General features: G+C 37.0%; 1 protein-coding gene across 6 annotated transcripts in view; it reads right to left on the bottom strand.

The window, feature by feature from the left end:
• Positions 1 to 647: 647 nt before the first annotated feature.
• The window catches only part of POSTN (periostin), a 48,216-nt gene continuing 35,385 nt past the window's right edge, over positions 648 to 13,478 (bottom strand). For 3 of the 6 annotated variants that reach the window (XM_080661007.1, XM_080661010.1, XM_080661009.1), the window contains 5 exons: positions 12,036 to 12,125; positions 10,703 to 10,780; positions 10,255 to 10,329; positions 3,102 to 3,143; positions 676 to 1,451 (listed from right to left, as the gene is read on the bottom strand). In XM_080661007.1, the coding sequence (XP_080517133.1) occupies positions 1,414 to 1,451; positions 3,102 to 3,143; positions 10,255 to 10,329; positions 10,703 to 10,780; positions 12,036 to 12,125 (323 nt within the window). In that variant the 3' untranslated portion in view covers positions 676 to 1,413. Of the gene's footprint in view, positions 1,452 to 3,101; positions 3,144 to 10,254; positions 10,330 to 10,702; positions 10,781 to 12,035; positions 12,126 to 13,478 lie in introns of all 6 variants that reach the window. The other 3 variants (XM_080661006.1, XM_080661008.1, XM_080661005.1) reach the window with 2 other exon arrangements.

Below are 13,478 nucleotides of genomic sequence, written 5' to 3'. Positions count from 1 at the left end.
TATATCTTACTTCCTCACCCAAATTGCTTCTCAGCTACCCCAAAAGTTTCCAGGTCCTGTAGTGGTACTTTAGAACTGAACCTCTGATCCAAGCTGGGTAAGTATAGTCAAGACTGGTATCTTTAGTTTGGCCCTCCTTAGTTTTATAATTTGCCAATGACTGACTTCCAATGCATGATATAATTTTATTACACAATCACTAATCACTTTCTTATGAGTATACATTCTATTTCTTAAATGCTCTTATATTAACTAGTCCAAGCAAGGGTGATACTTTCTGAGATCTAGATAGATCAATCTGATACCTTTATCATTCTCAACAAACAAATATTTTTCTTCCCTCCATTGCCATGCAATGGACTCTAATATTACTCCAGTCTCAGTTCAGAGCTCTCTGTGGTTACTCTTATCTCTAGCCCAATCATGGAAAAAAATTAATTGATGTATTTGTGTTTGTATAGTGCTGATTAAAGGTCATGGTGCATTATGGGTTATTGGTGATTTGTCTCTACCCTTTGAGGACACTGACTGTGTAATTCATCATTTGCTCCTCATAATTTAGTACAGTTCTGGGGTTACATTAGGTACTTAGTTCCTGTTTAATAATTGATTTATTCTATAATGATTCTTTTTCAAAGCAATAGTTTTAAAAATTCAAGAAACACTAAATTTATTCAGCTTCTTTTAATGAGTATTTGTTATAAAAAAGGGAGGTATAAAAATCCATGTCCAAACCACTTATTAATTTAAATCTTGAGTTTTTTGAATTACCCAATTTGAAGTAAATCTCTTTATACGTGAAAAATTGATGGTTCTATTGAAATATTTGAGATAAAAATATGTACTGAAAACAGCATATGACAAATATTTAAAGAGTATAAAATTAGTTGTAGAAATACATAATTTACCAGTAAACCCACATTGCATTAGAAATGTGCAAAACCTTTTGATGTAAAACTTTTTTTTTTTCTTAATTGAGCACCCTTTTCTATAAGTTAGTTTTTCATGGAGAAGTAACTGATTGCATCCATTTTGTCTATCCACTAAATAAATTCAAAGCTTAATTTTCTGAATAGGATAATGGCTCAGCACTAAGATTTAAATTGTAATAAATCCAGTGATAAGGATTTTCTTTGATGGATCCCCAAGTTGGTCAGAATGTTTAATGTCAAGATGTAAAAGTCTGTAAGGTGTTTGAATTCCCTCAGTTCCCATCTCACAATTGAGATTGTAAAGTCCACAATTTCCTTCATTTTCCTAATTCAAAAGAATTAAATTTGCATTCAGAATTGTTCAATGATTGTTTTTTTTGTGTGTGGTGATGGTTTATTTCCTGAAATCAAATGGTCCTCATAATATTTCTTTAATGTCAGGGTTTAGGGTTATATAAACTTTGTCGTCTGGTCTGGATTTTCACTGAGAACGACCTTCTTTTGATCGTCTTCTAGATCCTGATTAGGAAGAAGGGAGAACACATAGATAGTAAATATAATGAAACGTTAGAGTTTAAAAATATGATATTCTATGTATAACTATATCTATAAAAGACCATATCCTATATAATAAAAGGCTAATATGCAAATCAACTGAATGGCGGAATGACCAGCAGAATGACTGGTTGCTGTGACGTGCACTAACCACCAGGGGGAAGACACAACGCAGGAGCTTCCCCCCGTGGTCAGTGCACTCCCACAGGGGGAACACCACTCAGCCCAGAATCTGGGCTCATGCTGGAGAGCACAGCAGTGGTGGCGGGAGCTTCTCGCACCTCTGTAGCAGTGCTAAGGATGTCTGACTGTGGCTTAGGCCTAAGCCTCAGTTGGACATCTCCTGAGGGCTCCCAGACTGCGAGAAGGCACAGGCCAGGCTGAGTGACCCCCCTCACTGAGTGCACAAATTTCGTGCATTGGGCCTCTAGTTTCTTAATAATATCCTTCATTTATGATGAAAAAATCAAGGTTATACTTTGTATAAAGGTATATGAAAATGATAATTTAAAGTGGTGATTTTAGTTCTCTAGAAAATTTGATTGAATTTGAAAGTTCAGAAGAAATCCCTGATAAATTTTAATTAAAAATTACATGTATCATTGATTATTTAATTTCAAATGTCTTTATTGGATTAACTTAAAATCATATATGCCCATAATGCATTTATAAGACTTGTAACTTCTTTTAACTACCAGTATGTAATTATTTTAGAAATTCCAAATTTATAATTTATTCCAAGTTCCATAAGGGGAATCTTTGATTTTTTAATGTATCAGAATGTAAGGTAACCTAAGTGGAAGATTAGAAAGTGCACATAAACATAGTTATAAAGAATATTATATTGAATGGGGGTATAAACACTGAGTAGCCAGATTATTATGATCTCTGAATGCATAATAATCTGGCCACTTAGTGTTTATCCTATATAATAAAAGGCTAATATGCAAATTGTCCCCTCGACCAGGAGTTCGACCAGCAGGCCAACCACCCATGTCCCCTCCCCCTAGCCAGGCTGGCTGGATCCCACCCATGCACGAATTCATGCACCGGGCCTCTAAAATATATATATATATATATATATATATACTGAGTGGCCAGATTATTATGCATTCAGAGATCATAATAATCTGGCCACTCACTGTATATGAGTAAATTATGTATATGTAATCTACACATATCAAAATTTTGTACAGTTATATTAACAATTTCCTGTATGTGGACAGTGTTTATACTTCAACTCTAGTCTCATCTCAAAAAATAACATTTTACAGAGTTCAGTCTTGTACTTACTTTTGTTAAGTTTTTATATTTAAGGATTTCTTTCCATATTAACTCTATTTGAGTTTTCCTAAAGGGTTCAATGTATCTAGCACTTTAGATGAGTATAATTGCTTTTCCCTTAATATTTGTTATGCTTAGATTTTACTAATAGTGCAGAACATAAACAATTTATCTTCTTGCCTTCAAAATACTTTGCCCCCATATTGGCTAACTGTTCTCTCTAACAGACAACAAAGTCCAATAAAATATATGAAAGCACTCTCCTTTTCTTTGGTTTCTTTTAACAACACATGTGTTACATATGTATATTACTATAGTAAATACATTTACCTTGAACTCTTTTGTTGTCTTGTATCTTCTTCACAGGTGTGTCTAAAATTAAATAGTTGTAGTTAAAAAAAATTTGAAATTATGACCAGCATCAGACAGAAGACCACAGTTAAGCAGAAAAGCATAAAGTTTTAAATAAACAGCACTTAAGTGTGTAGATTTTCTTTTGTAGTAGTGAATTTCACAAACATGAGACTTTTGCATTGGCAACAGACAAAACAGAAACTTATTTTCCACGTATCATAATGAATTTTCACCATTTGCAAAATATTTTGTTTCATTATTGCATTTGGAGCTCTGTATAATGTACCACTTCTGCAAAGAGTACATCACTTACATGATTTTTTTCACTTTTTTTGTACAAAGCATGACTTTATGATGAAGGGATATTTCACATTATGTAAAGTTTAGCAGAAGTATCTCCCCAAAGATATCCACTCTTTCTATTTGTAATGTTATCAGACTTCTGCCTCTGTGAATTATCATTGTAAATTAATCCATGATTACCTTTTAGTACATGAGGACAACAAAATATCATTTGCCTAATGACTCTAGAAATAAGAAAATAAGCAATTCAGAAAATGTGTGCTTACATATCTATCTCCAGATTTACTTCTAATCCTACAAGGCCATTAAAAAAATACCTAGTTAAAAATAATAAAAAATATTTTTAAGAATTTCAAGTGTCTATAATTGTAGTTTTAGGCTGTTTCAGTTGTAAAATATTTCTAAATTCCATTGTTTTTCTTGTAATTCATCCATAAGCTCAACCTGGGAGGCATAACATCCCATTTTCACTTTGTTGTTGATCATTTGACATTGAAGAGGTTCCTACAGCGACTTCATATTTTGGCTGACCTTTATTTTTTGTTCAAATTTTGACTTCTTGATTTTTATAAATAATCTATATTAGATAATTAAGTCAAACTTTTTCTAATATATATACATATATGAAGTTTCTAATATATATATATAAAGAGATAATATGCTAATTGATCCTTGCGTTGTCACAGTAATGACCAATTTGCATATTGATAGACCAGCAGGAGGCTGTGCATGCAGCAGGGGGGTGGGTGGCCAGAGCCAAGTTCCTGGGGGTCTGAGGAGAGTGCCTGACAGGAGCCGGGACTGCAAAGAAGGAAGAGGAAGCGGCCACGGGGAGCTCTTCCAATCCCCCTACATGGACACCCTATCCCAGCCCCCGCATCCCCAGGGGGATGGGTAGACACACTACCCCAGCCCCCGAACCCCGGCAGGACAGGGAGGCTGACCCGATAGGGAGAAGACCCAGCCTCGGGGCTAGCTGCAGCCCGAACCTCCGACTCCCGATCTCTTCCCCACCACCCCTGCCAAGGGCACCCACAACAATAACATGCCAGCGACCACCCGTCAGGGCCCCCAAGGCACCCGGGGCTACCTCCACTGGTGCCGGGCACTCCTCTCCTCTCTGCAACTCCAGACCGGGTGGAGGCAAGCCTGAGTGGCCCCGCAGAGTCAGACCCTTCCCCACAACAGCAGCAGTGCCATGTCCGCAGTGGAAGCACACTGAACCTCGATGGGGGTGCAGCTAAACCTGCCCTCCTAACTCGCCTGGCTCCACCCTGGTGTGGCCCCCACCCCGCTCCAGGAGATTGGAGCCCCGCCCTGAGCAGGTACAACTGCAAAACAGCCATTTACAATTTAAAGAATGGTGCCAAGCGGGGAGGTTTGACCGTTACCCCCCTTGACCTTACCGCCACCCTCTGCAAAGCTTCCATAGCTACAGTCCTGGGAAATAATCATGCCCTCCTCCCCTAATCAACACCCGCTACCTGCAATGGTACCCGTGGGCTTAAAAATAACAATCTCTTCCGGTTTAGACATCACTTACTTGATGAAACATTTCTAGGTTTATTAGCTCAGAACCTCCTCATGACAACCCAGTGAGGTAGGTGGAGAAGAGATTACAATTCTCATGGTATATGCGTATGTATTCAGAAATGAAGCTCAGAGGAAAAGTGTCAAGCCCACTGGTTCCCAAGGTGCAGCACACACACCACAGGGGGGGCAATTTGATTTTAAGTGGGGGCAATTCGAGAATGAGTTAACAGTGAATTTTTTGCATTTCTTATGGTTCTAGGGGGCCTCATCTATAGCGTATCCTACATAATAAAAGGCTAATATGCAAATGACCCAATGGTGGAATGACTGGTCACTATGATGTGCGCTGACCACCAAGGGGCATACACTCAACATAGGAGCTGCCCCCTGGTGGTCAGTGTGCTCCCACAGGGGGAGTGCTGCTCAGCCAGAAGCTGGGCTCACGGCTGGCGAGCACAGCGGCAGTGGTGGGAGCCTCTCCTGCCTCCGTGGCCGTGCTAAGGATGTCCCACTGAGCTGTCAGTTGGACAACTCTCCAGGGCTCCTGGACTTCAAGAGGGTGCAGGCCAGGCTGAGGGACGCCCCCCCCTCCAAGTGCATGGATTTCGTGCACTGGACCTCTAGTCTATAATAATAAAAGTGTAATATGCAAATCGACTGAAAGGCCTAACAGCAGAATGACCTTCTGGACGACCTTTCAGACGAAGCTAGGGCTGCCAGGGCTGAGGCAACAGCCGTTGGGGTGGCTGCGAGGGCCTACCCTTGCACAGGATTCATGCATGAGGCCTCTAGTATTCCATAAAAGGTAAGGAATGAACCTGTCACCAACAGTAATTTTGGCTATATGGCACCATGTGAAAGAGAAATATTTTAAATTTCTTTTTATGAATTTTATTTCTATGTGGCAGATTTCCAACATGTCTTTTCTCTCCACAGAATATATGATGTATATGACTTAACATCATATTAGTGCTATAATAACATACAGAACTGTGGAAAACTTCATTAAATTGAATAGTGGGCTAAAGTTTATGTGAGATAGGAAAATCTGAATTACAGAATATGTTCCAATTGATAAATTTCTTAACTTTAGAATTATTTGATAACAAAATATGGCTTGTAAAATATTGTCAAGAAAAAAATGGGATCCAACCTTTAAATAGTGAATAAGACCATTTTTATAATGGACTTGTTAAATTCTAAATAAGTTATTGTACAATTTATAACAAGATCAGAGAAATGTTTACAACATTACTTTTAATAATTAGCACTAACACTTGAATATTTTCTCCAATCACTTGATAGTATCTAATTGAGTATCCAGTTAGCTAATTTGCTAATTCATTACCATTTTGGTATGATAACATCAAAATAAATGTTCATCGTGGCAAACAAACATCTTTAGAAAAAAGTGTGAATAGTGCACAAAATCAGAGTTCCTCCCAGGGGCACTCTGCTATCTCAAACTGAATAAGAGTTGTAACAAGGCATGTTTAGAGAAACAAAATGGTACCAACAAAGGCCCTTTCTCTACCACGTGTTTTGTGAAAAATGCAAAGCATGTCAGTTCAAATATTTGTGAGATTTTTGCATTTGTATGTGACTATTACTTTGGAAATTTAAAATAAGGTGTAAAATATTACTACATTGACCAGGTTAATGTTCACTGACCAAAATACTGATAGTAGTTAGCATTACTGGGAGCTCATATGTGCTGCACATTATTCCAAGCACTTTTCATACATTAACTCATTTAGATGTAGGTAACATTACTAGCCCCACTTTTCAGAAGAAGGAACCAAGGCCAAAAAAAAAAAAAAAGAATCAGCTTACTTAAGTTAGTTTGAGTTGGATACCAGATTGGGAGTCAGATCTACAACCTGATCCCCTATTGTCTAAAAAAGGCCATAAATCTTTACGGGTTATAGTCAGATTTGTCAAAACCTTCCATGACCTTTTTGGTTTCTTTCTCCATATTTTGATATTCTTCCTTAATTACTTTAGTATTTTTGGTAAATGCAGTTCTGCCTAAGATAAGAATGAAAAACTTTATGCATTTTGTGAGAACATTTTTTTTAGTTAAGGGATCTAATGTATTTTAGTGAAAAATCATAATATTAGTACCAAGGGGACCACTTAGTCATGACTTCAGTGATTGATACCCAATTCATCTAAATGTACCACAATATGAGCAATTCAGATAGAAAACTCCAAGCTTAGAGATAAGGACCAGAGTTTGGATATAGATCAATTATCTAGACTCTCAAAGAAAAAAAGCCAATCTTCCATGACCTATTTTTTTTCTTTTAATTTCAGAGAGGAAGGGAAAGGGAGAGAGAGATAGAAACATTCATGACGAGAAAGAATCATTAATCGGCTACCTCCTGCATGCTGCCTACTGGGGGACTGAGCCAGACCCAGGCATGCACCCTGACCAGAAGTCGAACTATGATTTCCTGGTTCATAGGTCAGTGCTCAACCAATGAGCCACACTGGTTGGGCATGACCTAATTGCCATTAATACCAGTGTGTTTATAAAACAGCATCTCTTAAGATCTAGGTAAGAGGATACTGTGACTCAGGGATGACCTAATGATTTTACAGGAATGGAAAAATAACTAGCATATCCAATCAATATCCAGATATGTACTAATAGCTATACTGATTATACTGATAAAAAGAAAAACCTTGGCAATCCTATATAATAAAGAGGTAATATGCAAATTGACCATCACTCCAACATACAAGATGGCCACCCCCATGTGGTCAAAAATGGCCACCCCCATGTGAACACAAGATGGCCGGTAGAGGAGGGCAGTTGTGGGCAATCAGGCCAGCAGGCCAGGGCATTTGGGAGGGACCAGGCCTGCAAGGGAGGGAAGTTGGGGGCAACCAGGCCAACAGGGGAGGGCAGTTAGGGGTGACTGGACCAACAGAGGAGGGCAGTTGGAGGTGACCAGGCCTGCAGGGGAGGACAGTTGGGGGGGACCCAGGCCTGCAGGGGAGGGCAGTTAGGGGTGACCAGGCTGGCAGGGGAGGGCAGTTAGGGACAACTAGGCTGGCAAGGGAGGGCAGTTGGGAGGCACAAGGCCTGCAGGGGAGGGCAGTTAGGGGCGATCAGACTGGCAAGGGAGGGCAGTTAGTGGCAACCAGACTGGCAAGGGAGGGCAGTTAGGGGCAACCAGGCTGGCAGGGGAGGGCAGTTAGGGGTAACCAGACTGGCAAGGGAGGGCAGTTAGGGGTGACCAGGCCAGCAGGGGAGGGCAGTTAGGGGCAATTGGGCCGGCAGGGGAGCAGTTAGGCATCAATCAGGCTGGCAGGGGAATGGTTAGGAGGTGATCAGGCTGACAGGCAGAAGCAGTTAGGGGCAATCAGGCAGGCAAGCAGGTGAGCAGTTGGGAGCCAGTAGTCCTGGATTGTGAGAGGGATGTCTGAAATTCTAAGGTGGGGCCCAACCACTTGCCTTGCAAGTGATTCTGTCCCAGGTGGGATCAGGCCTAAATGGGCAGTCAGACATCCCTTGAGGGGTCCCAGATTGGAGAGGGTACAGGCTGGGCTGAGTGACCCCCCCCTCCCCCCCCGGTGTACAAATTTTGTGCACTGGGCCTCTAGTGTTTTAATAAAATTTATGGTGTGGAATAGTGGAAGCTGATGCTTTATAGATATGCAGAAAAACCATATAGTGGAAACTCAAGGAATCAACCTCTGCAATTAACAGAAACAGGAGTTAAGAAAGAGTCTGTTAACTAAAAATAGAATATTATTAACTTGAAGCAGGTTATCTTCTTTTCTTGAGTAAAGCCATTCTTGAGAATGTAATTCATTGTTTATAATAGACTTGTTAATGGAACTTTATTAAAGGAAAGAAAACATACTAACATAAAGTTTAAGCTTAAATAAATTAAAGCAATATACACAGGTACAGGTACTAACTGATTCATTCTCTAAAGATACATTCAAAAAATAAAATAAAAATAAGAAGTACTGCCATTCTACAATGCTATTTAATGTGGCAAGGACTAAAAAATTAAAAAAAGAATTTAATTTAATCTTCATAATGTCTTTGCCGCTTGACTCAAATTAATATATTTTCTTTGCAGATTATTAAGATTTTGGAGGTGGATGAGTGAAGTCTGTATTAGATCGTACAGAAACCTTTGATTCCTTTAGAGCTTTGGCTGTGTAACATATCCCCTGCAGTCTGAAAGGAAATCTTATATATTTCAGATACATATCTTTCTATTGAGGGGAAATTCAATTACTGTTTGAATAAAAATTATTTTTACTATTGCTGAACAGTTTTAATACTATATAAGATATTTTTATCTGTATTAAAATAAGAAATAAAAAAGCAATGATTATACATGGTCCCAAGATAATTTATATTTTCTTGGGTAGAGTGATATAATTTATAAAAATTTAAGCAGGAAAAACCATCTGGACCATACTTTGGCTAGGCATTCTCAAACATTCTCAATTCATGGTATATTTCAAGGAGACTATTTGATATTTCTATATAGTTTAAATACTTGTTTCTCTAAGACAACCTGTCAACATTTTATCTTTAATAAAAGGAACTAGAAATTAATTTATTCAAATAAAAATTATCTGCATTATATTTATGACATTACTATTTCTTCAAATAATTACTGTTTAGAGTTTGCATAAGATTTTTAATTCTTTTTTTCTCTTTTGCCTTTAAAAGCAGGTCCCTTTAATGGCACAGACAGAGAACAGTCCATACTTTAAAGATTAAGATTAATATTATATGCAAAATAATTTACATTCCCAGGTATAGATTATCACTCAGACTGCTAGAAGAAACAGATACATATTCCCAAGAATGCAGTTTTAGGAAAGAAAATGACTAAATGCACTGTTTTTTTCTAGATCTATGAACTTAAAGATTCCATAAACATGCCTTGTATTATTGTTGTGGGAGCAGTGAATACATTTTTTAAAATATAAAATGTATGTCAATTTGGGTTTGTTCAAATAACTACCAATTTTAAAAGTTTTCCCTTTTCACATACTTAAAATACCCTTATAATTATGTGTATCAAAGCAAAAAGATATTCAGTGCTCCTCAAGCTTTATACCATACTTTTTAAAGACTGCTTAAACTAGTTATAATTTCTTTATAGATAGTAAATAAACTTTAATTGAACAAATCAATCTGTTAAGATAACACATGATGCCATCTTTAAAAAAACTGTGAACGCTCAGTCTTTAAAAAGTTGAAGAATTCAGTCACCACACCTGTTAGCGGGTTAGTTGTTTCTCTTTTACTAACCTCCCTGAAGCAGTCTTTTAATTTCTTCATCTTCAAGTAAATGACCATCAATGAGTTTGGTGACTTTGGTGACCTCTGAGAGGGTACATGTTTATAACAGAAATTGGTTTATGTAACAAGAAGACAGGAGACCTGATATAAACACATCTGCCCAACAATGAATTCCAGACCAACACTTTGTTCTTTCTCAGATTTTAGTGCTGTTTCTCAATAAGCCTGTTTCCTTATAAATCTGTTGAACAATATATAACAAATATGTAACATAACAATCAATGTGACTGTCATTTAAGTTTCATTCTATATGTTTGGATTTTTTTCTCTTATGTTGGTATAGAACTTAAACAAAGAAATGATATAAAATAAATAAAAAAATATATGAAGCCTCCCAGATTAGTCTTTACAGACAGCTTAAGTAAAGTCATATTCTTATTTTTTTTAGTATGCTGACCTTCTTGCAACAATTTCTTCAGAGTTTCTTCTGTTTCTCCACCACCAGTAGTAATCCTAGTATATTTTATTTCAGGACCTAAAGGAAAGACAATTAAAAAAAAAATAGGACTAATACAGGGGTAGGTAAACTTCCTCTGTAAAGGGCCAGATAGTAAACATTTTAAACTTTGTAGGTTATATGGCCTGTATTGCAACTATTCAACTTAGTAGCTATAGTGTGAAAATATCCATGGACATTATATAAGTGAATTGACACTGCATTCCAATAAAACTTTATTACATAAGTAGGTGGCATGGGCTATAGTTCCTAATCACTCATTTAAACAAATATTTATAGAATAGTTGTATTCAGAATTTTAGGCTAATTTATTGGTGGGAGACTGATACAGAGGTTTACTGAGATTACTTATTGTTTTATATATACTTGCCTATATTCTGGTATGTATATGAGTAGACCTTAAGATTAATGGAAAACCTAAAGAGGGAATGGTTTTGGTTCTAGGATATACTAGTACATTATATAATGTGTATGAAGCACATAACAAAAACAAATGCTTATAGATTTGTCTACAAATTTCCAACTCAGAGAAAAACATAGATTACACATTTAGAATAATATTATGTCTGCCAAAAAAATAAAGTTACTTCAATAACCACCATGAAAATGACTTAGTTTCTCTAAGAATTATTTTTTTAAGATATATTTTTATTGTTGGCAGTATTACAGATGTCTTCCACTTTCCCCCCATTTACCTCTGTCCTTCCAGCCCCTACCTGCCTCTCAGGGTCTTCACCTCACTATTGCCCCTGTCCATGGGCTATGCATGTAAGTATATATAAGTTCTTTGGTTTATCTCTTCTCATGTCCCTAATCCCCACACCAAGGTATGTCAGTCTGTTCCATGCCTCCATGCATCAGGTCTTATATTATTGGTCAATTTATTTTGTTCCTGAGATTCTACAAATAAGTGAGATAATGTGATATTTGTCTTTCTCAGTTTGTCTTATTTTGCTTAATACAATACTATCCAGGTCCCTCCATGCTGTCCCAAAGGATAAGAGATCCCTCTTTTGTACTGCTGCATAGTATTCCATTATGTAAATGTCCCAAACTTTTTTACCCATTAATCTACTAACTGGCACATGGTCTATTTCCAAATCTTAGCTATTGTAAATAATGCTGCTATGAACATAGGGGTCCATATAATCTTTATGATTGTTATTTTGGGGGTTTTCAGGATATAATAATTCCTATAGAGATATTTTAAGATTAACTGTAGTTGGATCTTGATAATCTAAGGAACAGTTCCATCTATGGAATTAAAGATTACCTGTAATTATTCGTTCTTCCCTTGTCTCTTTTTCAGTTATTTCCACAGGCACTCCATCAATGATTTTGGTGTATTTTTTAATAATTGGCTCTGAAATTAGGGGTAGAAAAATGCATTTGATTTGTCACCTCATGATGTCAAAAGCTAGACATTTTAATGAGTAAATGTATTTCTCAAAACAATACCATTTATAACTTAATTATACAATCAAAAGTCGGTTCTCCGACATCTCCTATCTCAAACAATTTTGTTCTTGACCAATTAGTTCACAGAAAAATGTCTTGATTGTGAAACAAAACTTCAGTTTTTGACCTAACAACTCTTTCATGCTGATATATCAGCATGAAAAAAAGCATATCTCACCACCCTGCCAGAGTGGCTCAGTGGTTAAGCATTGACCTATGGACCAGGAGGTCACAGTTTGATTAGTAGTCAGGCCATATGCCCAGATGCAGCTCAATCCCCAGTGTGGGGTGTGCAGGAGACAGCCAATAAATGATTCTCTCTCATCATTGATGTTTCTATCGCTCTCTTCCTCTCCCTTCCTCTCTGAAATCAATAAAAATATATTAAAAAAAAACATCTCTCAAGTCACAAACAAATGAGAGACTGTAAGAGTATGAGTCAGTTTACCTCGAAACCTCCTGTTGTTAACATCTCAGGAAATTGTGCTGGGAATATTTTTTTGGCATTATTGTTGTTGTTTTGTTGCTGGCTAGATGGACAATTAGCACAATTTTAAAATATAAAGAGGCCATCAAGTGTTGCTAAAGGTGTGAAAGTACTCATGAAACAATGATCTCAGGCAATTGAAAAGGTAGAAAAATTTTTGTTGATTTGGATAAAAAAAAAAGCAGTTAGCTGGTACTAGCATTTCAGAGACAATGATACGTGAAAAAGGGAAGATGCTGTATACTGACCTGAAAGACACCCCTGGAATGAGTGCTGAAAGTGATTTCTTTAAGGCTAGTAGGGAGTGGTTCGATAAATTTAAGAAAAGAAGTGTTTATTTATAGAATAAACAGTACATTAGACATGTACTCTATATAATAAAGGATACAACAAGGAATTATTTGGGGGCCTAGAATAAATTAATTCAATTTAATTATTTCTAATAAAAAAATGATTCTGTTTTCAAACAAATTGCTTCTCGAACAGCCTTCTGGAATGAATTAAATTTGAGAATCGAGGTTCCACTGCAATGATTGTGGGGACACAACTCAAATAAATTCAGATCAACAGATGTTTGAAAATTCATAATTGTGTCCTGAATCTTGGGTAAGGGCAAAGGGCATCTAGTAAGCTAACTCTCCATGTCATATTTGTTTTCTGACTGTGGAATGAGTATTTAGTGAGAATCCAGAGAGTTCTACATTATTAGAATGAGAACTCTATGATAATCTTGACAGTGGCTTATTAGTCAGTCTAAAACAATGGGATTGT

Source organism: Plecotus auritus (assembly GCF_963455305.1).
Source record: "Plecotus auritus genome assembly, chromosome: 3".
Lineage (NCBI taxonomy): Eukaryota > Metazoa > Chordata > Mammalia > Chiroptera > Vespertilionidae > Plecotus > Plecotus auritus.
Note: the sequence above shows the minus strand (reverse complement) of the source record. Positions and strands in the feature narration are given on the sequence as shown.